The sequence below is a fragment of the Paramisgurnus dabryanus genome, chromosome 23 (genome assembly GCF_030506205.2).
Source record: "Paramisgurnus dabryanus chromosome 23, PD_genome_1.1, whole genome shotgun sequence".
NCBI lineage: Eukaryota > Metazoa > Chordata > Actinopteri > Cypriniformes > Cobitidae > Paramisgurnus > Paramisgurnus dabryanus.
This window is the reverse complement of record NC_133359.1, coordinates 8675449-8688796: the sequence shown is the minus strand read 5'-3', so window position 1 is coordinate 8688796 and position 13348 is coordinate 8675449. Positions and strand designations below refer to the sequence as shown.

At 35.6% G+C, this 13348-nt stretch overlaps 2 protein-coding genes across 4 annotated transcripts in view; one reads left to right on the top strand and one right to left on the bottom strand.

Annotated features, from left to right (window-relative positions):
* The window catches only part of cib2 (calcium and integrin binding family member 2), a 45056-nt gene that overhangs the window by 30823 nt on the left and 885 nt on the right, over window positions 1-13348 (bottom strand). For 2 of the 3 annotated variants that reach the window (XM_065292082.1, XM_065292081.1), the window contains exons 1-2: window positions 7485-7853; window positions 1628-1662 (exon numbers count right to left, since the gene is read on the bottom strand). Coding sequence is in view for 1 of the 3 variants with exons in the window: in XM_065292081.1 (XP_065148153.1) it covers window positions 1628-1662; window positions 7485-7535 (86 nt within the window). In the remaining 2 variants the exon portion in view is untranslated. Of the gene's footprint in view, window positions 1-1627; window positions 1663-7484; window positions 7854-13348 lie in introns of those variants that run through there. The other variant, XM_065292083.1, reaches the window with a different exon arrangement.
* On the top strand, window positions 9299-12980 carry lrrc61 (leucine rich repeat containing 61). The gene is made up of 9 exons (XM_065292425.2): window positions 9299-9630; window positions 10437-10532; window positions 10618-10764; window positions 10963-11023; window positions 11120-11205; window positions 11295-11360; window positions 11512-11580; window positions 11807-11932; window positions 12022-12980. The coding sequence occupies exons 1-9, from the start codon at window positions 9603-9605 to the stop codon at window positions 12126-12128; spliced, it is 786 nt and encodes a 261-aa protein (XP_065148497.1). The 5' UTR covers window positions 9299-9602; the 3' UTR covers window positions 12129-12980.

Below are 13348 nucleotides of genomic sequence, written 5' to 3'. Positions count from 1 at the left end.
AACTTTTTTTTGGAGCCACAGGAATGAATGGGGCTAGGCTAAATGCTAACACATTCACGACGTGCTGTACAAAGATTAAAAGTGCACGCATTGAAAAAACAGGTATGTATTAATTCATATAAGTTGAGGTAAGAACATAGTAAAATTTTGAAAAACGGCAGTGTTTTCCTTTAATAATGAGTGTTGCTATTGAATGTCTCTGTGACAAGAATCATGCATGTGATGCATTAATAAGAGGTAAATATAAGGCGTGAACTTAAGCACAATCGGACCACAAAGGAAACACGCCTTGCTCAAGGGGACCTCAGCAACCTTCAAGTTACAAGCCCCGACTCTCTGGCCTCATGACATCTGTCATCTCTAATCAATTACATCACAATAATTGAATAAACACAGCAGCTGACTGCATAACATCGCTGTCCCGAAAGTCCGACTACATGCAGAAAAGTCCAGTTTTGGAGGGCGGCCACACGGTCTAATTGATGCTGGCAGAGAAAATGACTAATGGCTTCCAGTTTTAGCCTGGAGCTCATGTCGATTAATCCTAGGAACAAACCTTTGTGATTGAAAGCCGATTAGCACGGCCTGACTGAGCAGTGCGGTGTTGGGCCAACATCACTGCTTTATATATGTGTGGATATGGCAGGCAGACACTGAGGGAACACTTCTCAGGGACTGCCGGCCATTTAAGCATTCGCAATAACACAATTGCTTATAACCGAGGCGATGTCATGTTGGCGGCCAGGGACAATTACACGCTCTGCCGGTTGCTTCATGGCCAATTCAGATAGAGATACAAAAAGCAGGAAAGAAATCACATTCTTGCAGATAGAGCAAAGCTGTAAATTTTGGGTAGATGGGATCTTTCTCCCTCTTTACCAGGACTAATGTTTTTTGGCTTACAACACTGGCCTTAAGCTTAAAGCACTTGAGGATTTCTTGTAGATGTAGAGGTGTTGGCGGTTTTACAGGATGTTATACAGCATGCTATTGATCCAAGATCTAGATATTAAAGCTGTGTTCCCAAATCTAGACTGCCGCCTACCTTGACAGGTTTCTTCGCTTATGAAAATGAATCATGGTTTACTACAAATAAAATACAAACACTATAACTAACTATAATAGTAAAACTATGGTTACCACAAATTGCCTATTACTGGTTTATATATATATATATATATATATATATATATATATATATATATATATATATATATATATATATATATATATATATATATATATATATATATTAATTTCAGCCAAATACAGTAAATACACTGCGTGTGAATGGAATACTAATGCAGCTAGCTGACTGTTAAATGCATATTGTAGTGAATGAATGAGCATGGATGAATATCACTGGAGCTGAAATGCTGAGCGGGGAAAATGAGTTGTATGAATGGGGTGACAGGAGAGAGAGATATATAAGATTTATGGATGTGGTTAGCAGGAGCAGGTGAAGTAGAAAAACATGGGTGCATAAGAGGTGAGAGAACCGATAGAAGACACGATAACACAGCAGGTGCAGCTGCAAACAGCACGTTTAACAATAACAAATAAATTGCATGTGTGTATATTTTTTGTATAGTAATATTAAGTCTCAGGGTGATCTTATAGTACTCACCGAAGGATTTCCTTGCGGGTAAAGAAGGTGCAGTCCTAGAAAACAATAAAGAAGAGAAAATCAGCTTTCAAGAACCCATTCAAAGGAGGGCTCTGTTCCAAAACATATAAAGCTGTCTATTGCCCACATAGGCAGTTGACTTTAGGACAGCATCCATAACTGAAGTGACTGATTTAAACACAGTTTACAAGTTGGCAAAGCTTCTCACACAAAGCTTTCAGGAGCCTTGACTAACAATTTATTTAGCATGCTGCTAATAAGATGCAAAGTGCAAGCACACACAATTTTTGTTCACAGAATTTGAATAAATAATTATCCCTTCAAACACATTTGAACCTTTTTTATGTCTTTTCATGCCTTAGCTTCAATAAAAATACACCATGCTTCATTTAGTGTATAGAGACCTATGAATATGCAAATTGGTCTCCGCCTCTATTCAGTCACACCAGCTCGAAACTAAATGAGACATTTGGCCAACACGTTGACGTGATTGGTTACGATGCTTGTGACATGGAACACAAGGATGATTTCAAACTTTGGTAAACTGCAGTTTTTGACAAAATATTTATATAATCGAAATATGAAACACTCAAAGCATTGGTTTTGAATTTGCACATGGTTAAAGTGCACCTATTTCATTGATAGAAAACAATGTTATTTTGTGGATTTGGTATAATACAATATGTTCGCGTGGTTTATGGTTCTCTCCACATAACGTACATTTTTGTGGCTCCAGATCTTCCTGAAACGCATTGATTTTGTACAAAACTCATTGATTTGAAAAGCGCTGTGTCCCTGATTGGCCAGCTAATCTGTACGTTGTGAGTGGCCTGAATACCTCAGACGTCAGACGGAAATGTGATGCCCCTTACCATGTTTGAAAGTTTCGTTCACAATGCAATGCTAACAGGAGTTAACTTACAGACTGTGAGTCAAAGCGGGAGCAATTATGATAATGTCTGTCTTTACATCACCAATTCCAGGAAGTAAACTGTTGCCTGTGTGTTTGTTGGTTTCGTCCAAGAAAAGAGATTTACGTTGGAGACGATAACTCGCGTCATCGTTTACCTTTTGCATATTATTAACATGTACTTATACACATTTACACACCAAAGGAAATGTAAAATCGTGAATCAGACCACAGGGCACATATTATGCAAAATCCACATAAATGTGATTTGGCAGTGTGTGAACACAACAACCCTACAATGAAAAAAAATCCACCCACTCCACTTTTTAAATCCCCATTAAACAAAAGCAGTCTCGTTAGACATGCTGTTTTTGATTCTTTTGTTAATGTGATGTCACACTGACAAAGCCCCCTCCACGGCCACTGACGGACCGGTTAATTTTACCCAAAAGCTTTTCTAAATGTGTTTGTTAGCACGTTGTAGCGGTTAAAGATACTAATGTCCCAGATTGTAGAGTCAGTTCTATTTATAACCGAAAGCAGTAGCTCATTTGCATTTAAAAGGTACATACATGAAAAGCACTTTTTTTGCTCCCGCCCAAATAGGGGCATTTTGGACATGCTACAACTAACAATCTGTGGGATATTTTAAGCTGAAACTTTACAGACACATTCTAGACACACCTGAGACTTAAAATACATCTTGTAAAAAATGTGCATAATATTAGCCTTTAAAGAGCGCCTATTGTCCGATTCTCAATTTTACATTTCCTTTGGTGTGTTAGTGTATATTAGTTCATGTTAACGATATGCAAAAGGTCCAAACCCCAAAGTAAACGATGACCTGAATTATCAACTCCAACGTAAAACAAACACATGGATTATAGGCAACAGTTTACTTCCTAGGATTGGTGATGTAGACAAGAACGACATTATCATAATTCCTCCCGCTTCGGACTCACAGCCTGTATGTTAACTCCTGTTAGCATTGCATTGAGACTGAATCTTTCAAACATGGTAAGAAGCGTTACATTTCCGACTGACGTCAGAGGTATTTAGACCAATCACAATGTACAGATTAGCTGGCCAATCAGGGACACAGAGCTTTTTAAAAATGTGTGTCAGAAAGAGAGTGAAATCTGAAGCTACAAAAATGAACGGTATGTGGAAAATAATGTGTTTCTGAACCATAAACCACGCAAGCACATTGTATTTATACCAAATACACAAAATAACGTTGTTTTTAGCAGTGAAATAGGTGCTCTTTAAAAGCCTATAATTTTAAAACAGCCATCACATCTACAACTAGGCTTGGCTACAAGCATGCATTATGCATTCATCATGTCACATGTCTTCACGTAAATCAACACCTTTAGCCCCTCAGCTTAGGCTTCAAAAGGGCTTTTTCACTATGTCTGATACGTGTTAACCATCACAAACCACACACAAAATGAAAATGTGCCCACGGCTGCCCAAATTCACCTTACAAAAACTGTGAATCCTTTCGTTAACACACTTACTGTAGCAATGCCAACCCTTCCTGGCACATTTATTAGCCAATGATTTACCTCTCCTTTATGATGTTTACCCTGCTTGCTGCTGAACACCCGGCCAGGTTTACACTAAAAAAAATAACTGTCCCCCAAATCACCGGAGCCGCTCAGAAAACCATCCCGTGATTTACGTGTATTAGCCTTTGAGTAATGTTAATTGCTCATTCATTTAAAATATTGAGGCTTGAATCCGTGATGTGAGGTAAGGCCAGAGCTGCAGGTTATTAACACAGAGGATAGATGACCAATGTTAAATTAAAACTAGTACAGACAGGACATAGCCCACGTATCTAATAATGACATTACATACTCGAAAAATGAAATGGCTGCCTGGCCAAAATTATGACGTCTCATAGCCATTAAAAAGTATGGGAGCTGCTGGCATTTTGTTAAATGTTACACCTTCTGTCTAGTCCTCCACATTATTACAGGACAATGGTGTAATAATAAGTAATAGGTCTGTAATCTTTACATATTCATATAAATATTTTACATTTTATGCATTTGGCAGAAGCGTTCATCCAAAGCGACCTTTGGTGCAATCAAGTTTTGCATTATACATCAGTAGGTGTGTTCCCTAGGATCGAACTCATGACCTCTGTGTTGTTAAAGGGACATTCCACTTTTTTTGAAAATATGCTCATTTTCCAGCTCCCCTAGAGTTAAACATTTGATTTTTACCGTTTTGGAATCCATTCAGCTGATCTCCGGGTCTGGCGCTAGCACTTTTAGCATAGCTTAGCATAATCCATTGAATCTGATTAGACCATTAGCATCGCGCTAAAAAATAACCGAAGAGTTTTGATATTTTTCCTTTTTTTCCTGCTATTGAAAGTAACCAAGGGGATTATTTTCGGGCAGTGCGTAATATCACTACGCCTGCTGCAGCCATGGTACAGCAGCAAAGTCCTTGATTATTACTCCAGAATGAGAGTATAGTTCCTAGCCATATCTGCCTAGAAAATCACAACTTTTAATTTTCCCTCGGTCTTAGTACACAATGTAACTACAGAAAAGTCAAGTTTTAAATAGGAAAAATATCGAAACTCTTTGGTTATTTTTTAGCGCAGTGCTAATGGTCTAATCAGATTCAATGGATTGTGCTAAGCTATGCTAAAAGTGCTAACGCCAGAACCAGAGATCAGCTAAATTGATTCCTGAACGGTAAGAATTACCAGTGATTTGTAGGAATAGCTAACAATACATTGTATGGGTCAAAGTGATCAATTTTTCATGCCAAAAATCATTAGGATATTAAGTAAAAATCATGTCCATGAAGATATTTTGTACATTTTTTACCTTAAATATATGAATAATGTATTTATCATTAGTAAATATGTTGCTAAGGGTTTCATTTGGACAACTTTAAAGGCGCTATTCTCAATATATTTTTTTGCACCCTCAAACTTTCAAATAGTTGTATCTCGGCCAAATATTGTCCTATCCTAACAAACCATACATCAATAAAAAGATTATTTATTCATCATATATATAAAAATTATTAGCGTTGAACTGGTTTTGTGGTCCAGGGTCACAAATATGGTTAAAGAAAGTATAACTATAAGACACAAGAAACAATGGATTTTAGCATCATTTTTAGGACAATAACAATTTATATTTCATCACACAAGGTTATCATAAGACTTCAGAAGAGAAGGTAAAAGATTAATCAGCAATATTGATGGTGCTTTAAACAGGCCCTTAATAATTGCATGAACTAAAAAGCATTACAGCATTATATAAAATTTGTGAAACAATGTGAAATGATCGCACAATTTACATAAGAAAGCATGAGTAATGATGACGATCAAATTTGCCTAGCATAAGTTGATTTTAGGATTCATTTCCTGCCAGATTCTTTTCCAATATGCTGAATCACTTTCACAGCACAATGAAATGACTTGATAACACTTGGCTGGTCTGAGAAACCGGTCTATCGGCCAAATGGCCAAGCTCCACTGATCCAGCAGGTACTACAACCCAGTGATTAAAGAGCACAACAATGCCCATTGTTGCCAGTTGTCATTGATCTGTATATGCTTTGTCCGATGCACTTCGATAACTGGCAAATAGGAAATGCAGACGACTACTCTTCATGTTTGCCAAACATCTCACTCCACGAATGAATTTCATCACATTTCCCATACTGTGTGAAACTACATATCTTACCAGAATTTCAATGCAAGTACTGCAACAGAAAAGTTAGGTTTTTGATTAAACTGAATTAGGTTTCTGGGTACTGTTTTAGATTAGTATTAATATTTAAGCTTCGAGTAACGCTTTCAGCAGCAGACTAAGATGATGTTTCGGCAAAGCGTGACAGACTACTGTTACAGAGGACAAAGGGAAGATCTTCTCACATACACAGGAGAATATATATATATAAGAGCTTTAGTAGGAAATGATAATGTATGCAACAATACTCAAACTTAACAGAAGAAGCAAATAATACTGATGTGCTACACTCTAAAAAAACAAACGGTGCTATATAGCACCAAAACAATTGCTTTGGATCGTAACGATAGAAGAACCATTTTAGTGCCATATAGCACCGGTGAAGAACCAGTGAAGCACCAGTGAAGCACCAGTGAAGCACCAGTGTAGAACCATATAGGGGCCATATAGCACCACATATGGTTCTACATAGCACTATATGGTTCTACACAGGTGCTTCACTGGTGCTTCACTGGTTCTTCACCGGTGCTATATGGCACTAAAAATGGTTCTTCTATCGTTACGATCCAAAGCAACTGTTTTGGTGCTATATAGCACCGTTTGTTTTTTAAAGTGTATGTGTAATAAGCATTTTATGACACATAATAGAAGCTGTCCAATGTAATTAGAAATAAAACTGGATTTTCCTTGGAATTGATCAGGGTGGTCCTGCAGTAGGATGCTTGGTTTAAGAAAAAAGCATCAAGGTGCATAGAAGTAATCATCTACATTTTAAGTAATCTAGGGGTTTGGGGCTCAAGCACAATGTCTACGTCAGATTTCTTTGCTGGTACACCTTTCCAAGCATCCATCCCATACATTTCCGCACCATGAAATACAAATGGATTCCACAGATAAAAGACTAATGCAATATCTTTTATAAAATAATTTAGTTTTTGCTTTCGATTTTTTTACATTAATTTTGATTTAACTTTCGTTAAAACGTAACATATTAAATATTAATTTGAAGCGAGACAAATGAAAATGTAGAGAATGTGACAGGATATCATAATAACTAATAATTTTAAATTTATAAACGATATAAACAAAGAAAGAAAAAGTAAGAATAGCAACTCAAATACAGGTTATCATTTAATACACAAAACTTAATATTACTGATGTTCCCTATCATCTCTTTAGTTGTAAAATAAGAAAGTGTCTGTGAATTAGCGTCTCTTACCTGATAGGCATCTAGCTGTTCATCAGTAAATATCGTTTGCTTATTACCCATCTTAGTCGAGTAATTTTCCTATCGTAAAGATGCATCACATTGGAAGTTCGTGGCGTCCTCTCTGTCCTAGGCATTTATGTTCACGGTTTGGCCAGCCGAGAAAATTGGGACCCAGCATGAAATTTCAGTCCTTCTCGAAGTAACCTGCGCCTGCTTGAGGTGAAGGCGACACTCTCCATGAATACTTTAACAGCTTGAGAAACGCTAGACTTTCTGATGTGTATGGTTTCCTTCAGGTCGGTGTCGGTTCCTGACAGGAGCTATAAAACCGTGTTGTCGAATTAACACCGACCGCTGTCCGCACTCACTATGACTGTATTCTCAATGAAAATCATTTTTCAACCAATTTGCACTTTTACACCGCTAGGGGGTAGCATGGGATATGTCATGATTTATAATAGTTATTTTTAAATTAATAAATGTATTTGTTTTATTTGCACAGACTAGCGCACGTACTGGCTAAAGTAGCCTAACAAACCAAAAATGTACACTCTAAAAATGCTAACTTGTTTAAACCATTATTTTTTATTTATACAAATAATGAAGGTTTCTATAAATACCATTATAAACCATCAGCTGTTAACCATTAAACCAATACAGTTTTCTTTTGTGTAGTGTGTTTTAGCCCTTATTTCAGTATTTAATGGTTTTCTAATGGTTCCCATCCACCAGACAACATCCCACCAATAAAACCCAACACATTACCGGCAGAGACCCATAGAGAGCATTATTGCTCTATTTAAAACCAATACAATTCCCACTAGATCCATTAAAGAGCACATATTTCATTGCTAAAAATGACGTTATTTTGTGTATTTGGTATAATACAATTTGTTCGTGTGGTTTATGGTTAAAAAACACATTTTCCACATTTTTGTAGCTCCAGATTTCACTCTCTTCCTGAAACACATGGATTTGAAAATCTCTGTGTCCCTGATTAGCCAGCTAATCTGTACGTTGTGATTGGCCTGAATACCTGTGATGTCCTTACCATGTTTGAAAGATTCGGTTAACTTACAGGCCTCTAGTTATGTGAATATGATAATGTCAGTCTTATCTACATCACATAAACTGTTCCTACAATCCTGGTTTTTGTTGTAGTCCAAGAAAAGAGATTTGCTTTGGAGACGATAACTTGCATCATCGTTTACTTTGGGGTTTGTAACTTTTGCATATCGTTAACATGTACTAATACAAACCTACACACCAAAGGAAATGTAAAAACGTGAATTGGACAATAGGTGTCCTTTAAAATTTCAGTGATGTTTCCTTTTTTTAAGGTGGTCCGACTCATGCAACCTGTCAATTGAATATGAATTTTTAGGATGTCTCAGACAGTTCCGTATATATAAAAAAATTTTAATAATAGAGGCAGGGTGAAAGGTAAATTTGTTAACATATAAATGTTTGTTGGCATTCATAGTTTTTTTCACAATTACAAAGTTGACTCAAGTTGCCCATATTCCAAGTAAAAGTCTTTTTGAACCTTACCATACTAAATAATAAATAAATATACTACTATTGTATACTACACTATTGAATACAGTTAAACAATTTACTATAGTTAATAGTATACAGAAACGTGTACTAATGATTATTCAGTACTACACACTAACTTACATATATTTGTCACAGTTTACTACAGTATACTACAGTAATTTTCATGCAGGAAACTAACAAAAACTTTGTTGCATTGAAATGACTTATAAATGAAAGTTAAGCGCTCGTTTCCATGACAATATCCAAGTAACCAACGCAAGCACATAAAAACGCACGAACTTCCGGCTTCCGGCAGTGCTGAACTTTAAATTATTTCATTTGTTTTGGATCAACAGAGCGGTTGAAACATTAAAGCAAACCATCAGATCAGTGAAACGACATGATGCAAGTAATCCCCACATGAAAAGCATCACTACGTAGGGCAGACAATGCAGTAACGCTAGCGCTAACACGCGCACCTGCTCAGATCTGCCTGTGCTCACTGCATGCTGTCTGTCCAGCGATATTTACGAACAAAATATCGATTCCATGCTGTTGAGGCTGAATGATTTCATGATATGAGCGACAATGGACTCTAAAAGGGAAAAAGACAACGGTGAGTTAGCCTACTAGAAGAAATGTGTATTAAACATTAGCGCGCGTGCTAGCAGCGGTAGCTGTCCATGCAATGTGGTGCTGATTGACAACAAATGATGCTTAATATGAAATACATTATTAGAGATACTGGAATACGTTTAAAATCTTAGTAAATGCAGTTTAACACGTTAGGTTAACCAGAAAGATATTTATTGTAAGGATGCCGCTTGTTGCTCTCCACGTGCGTTGAATTCGCATTCATTTAGGCATATGCTGTGGACAGCGTTTAAAGCAAGTCATTGTTTGTGTGTTTAGTGTGTGTGCATGTACCCAACTGTATTTCTTGGACATAGTGTGTCCTAATGTTAACTAAACTACAATAGAGGACACAATCGAATGTAAAAATTATGAATAAATAAGCAAATTTTCTGAAAACATGTCTTCGGGGTTAAGATAAGTCTTCACATAAATGCTTTTATTGTAAAACAAAACTGTGTGTTTATGGTGCTTTGTTATGCAAGGGAAAACAAGTGCTTGTTCTTGATTGGAGGTAGGGGGAGAGAATTAATATTAACCAGGCATTAAATTAAGTCCAGAGGAAAGCTGCACGTGTAATCTAATATTAAAGAGATAAAGAACACATCAGGGAAATGAAAATTGTAATCCATCATGAACCATCATATGCAGTTATATTTACTGTACACAGTGAATACTACACAGATCTGTGAATTGAATTGTATTTGTCAATGCCAGGCTGCAAGATACAGGGATATAACAAGTGGATACATGTTTTATTATGACATTATTATCCTCTTTATCTTCTAGTAACCGAATGTGCAAAAATAACCAACGTGCTTCTGAAGTCCCGCACAGGCGAGTTTGATTTGGAGTCGATTTTGTTCCTCAAACTGAGGAATTTAGGTAAGCCAACAAATATTTGGATGACCTCTGAGCATATTCTGCAAAATGTACCTCACAAAAGCAAAAATCGGTCTGTTTTTTGCAGGAATTTATGATCTTGGATGTATAGGAGAATGTTTAAACCTGGAGAGGCTGGACCTTTCGGGCAATAACATCACAAATTTGGGGCCTCTTTCACCATTGCGAAGGCTTCTTGTTCTTAACTTATCAGCCAATAGGATCTCGAATTTAGGTAATGGTTTCAAAAAGTACACCTTTATACTTCATATTAGTACCTCAAAGGTACATATTGCTACCAAATGTACACATATCTGTACCTAAATGTAACATATTAGGATATTTTTAAAGGGTAATGTCCCTGTGACAGCTACTGTAGGTATCATGGGAATATAATTTTCCAGTGATTCTAGTTATAAATGTTTCTTCTCAGAACCCCTTTCCAGTTGTGAAAGCTTACAGAGTCTAAATTTGGCGGGGAATGTTATACCGAGGTAAACTACTTTTGTTTACTAATACAGCCCATCATTAATAAAGTACAGTAATCTAATCGAATCTGCTATGTCACAAATGTTGCCTTGCATCTACAGTATTGAAAATCTCCACGCACTCAAGTCTTTAAGGAAACTGGAGAGCGTTCGGTTAAGGGACAACACTTATAATTACTCAAACCCAGGTTAGCATTTTTCTTACTCTGTTTTATTTAGATGTTTTTGGTACTGTAAAGCATTTCCTTTATTTCTGCTTATCTTTATTTTGTTGTAGTCTGCAAGAATTCTTCATACCGGACGATTCTTCTTGATATATTCCCAAATATCAAAGTTTTAGATGGTGAGATGCTTTATTTCGTAAATTTAATAATCCATTTAGGATAAACTAGATTTTTTCAATTGGTTATGCATTCTAGAGGGCATATATATATATATATATATATATATATATATATATATAACAGATAACCTCTTTTAATGTACCATTTAAGGTGAAAGGGTTGTGGGACGTGGAAGTGACTTATACCAACTATGCAAAGACATTGATGATACAATTAAAGGTATTTGATAAATATATATATATATATATATATATATATATATATATATATATATATATATATATATATATATATATATATATATATATATATATATATATATTAATATATATATATATATATATATATATATATTAATTGTATGTTATATCTATTATGCTATGTTTTACACATTTAATGTAATATATTTCTTCTTAAACACTTCTGTACTCGGTTTTTATTGTAGCAGGCTTGTTTAAAAATAGCCAACTGCCAGAGGTGCCAGAATGTAAACCTTGGGTGGATGATGGTTTTTGGGACATAAAAAGATCAAACAATGCCATTGTTGATGAAGCCTATAAACAATTCAGTGGTATGATCTAAAATCATTTATTTCCTTTTCAGAAACCCCTAAAAAACAGTAATTTCTAAATGTTTATTGACCTGAATTTCTCACAACAGATGTTCTCCATGAATGCAGACTGCTAAATAGCAGAGCAGCCCATGTCATAGCACAAAATGAAAGATGCTTCAGTCTGAAGAACCAACCAAAGCAGTATGCAGTTTGAATCTGGGGATTCAATCACATTATGTTTCCATTCGCTAAGAATGCATATTTTTTCCACAGCTTTTTCTATGTCTTTTCAAATATCCATATGCTTGATGCGTCACCAGTGCCAGAAATCCAAAATGCTCCGTGTTGCCTGTGGTGTGAGGGTTCAGTTTTTGTGATTAGGCTACATTTAGTGTTTTCTGACTTACCTATAATTTGATCACAGTCTCAGGATGTTCAAACAAATATTCTTTGCACTCCTAAAACAACAATGTATTTAAATTATGCTTAAAATGCTGCTTTTTGTATAGTTGATCACTTTTAGGGGTGGTTTTTCGGACAGTTTGATCTTAAGCCAGGACTGGGCCTTAGTTTATTTATGGAATATAACTACTTTAACAAAGTGCACTGATGTATTTTTTAAGATATGCCAGTGCACAGTTTAAGTTTGGACAGCTCTTACATTTATTTTATTTTAGTCTAGGACTAGTCTAATCCCTGTCCGGGAAACCATCCCATATTGTTTATCAACCATTTCTAAGGCTTTTCCATGTTGCACTTCTTTTTTGTTTAATTAAGACAATGCCTTTTTACTGTATGCTTAATATGGATAAATTTTGTAACTGAATGTGTCTGTTTGTTTAATGCTATACATTATTTCATTTTCTTTGCTTAATCAGTCTTTTGTTTTACACTACATTTAAACTGTATGATGAGTGCTTTGCATCTTTGTATTTACTTATAAACTCAACCCAGAAATGTTCCTGTGTCTTTAAAGGCATTTTTTATTTACTCTTTCATTGTCATAATGTAAGCCATGTATTTTAACCTAATAATACCTGGCCAAATAAAATAAGCACAACCATTAAATGTAATACTTAGTAAAACATTTAACTTTTTGAAGTCTTACTTATTAGCACTAAAATGTAATACTTAGTAAAACATTTAACTTTTTGAAGTCTTACTTATTAGCACTAAAGTATGGTTTCACTGTACTTACGGAAACATTTTTTTATAAAATGTATGCACATATTTTGTGACACTCGTGAAAAGTGTACTGTGACATCCAGATCAGTAGAGGGAGCAAGAGAGGAATATTTGCTCAGCAAATCAGAGTTTGCTAACTTTGTAGTCGCCTGAAGAAAAGCGTGCTTGTGCCAAGGGTTGCCAGATTTAAAAGATTCTCTATTTAGTAGAGAAAAGCTAATAATATAATAATATAATTATTTGTGTTTT

Coding starts and splice junctions, on each gene's coding strand:
- lrrc61 (XM_065292425.2), top strand. CDS start 9,603: ATGGACTCTAAAAGGGAAAAAGACAACG. Junction 9,631..10,436: donor TAAAAGGGAAAAAGACAACG/GTGAGTTAGCCT, acceptor TTTATCTTCTAG/TAACCGAATGTGCAAAAATA. Junction 10,765..10,962: donor CAATAGGATCTCGAATTTAG/GTAATGGTTTCA, acceptor GTTTCTTCTCAG/AACCCCTTTCCAGTTGTGAA.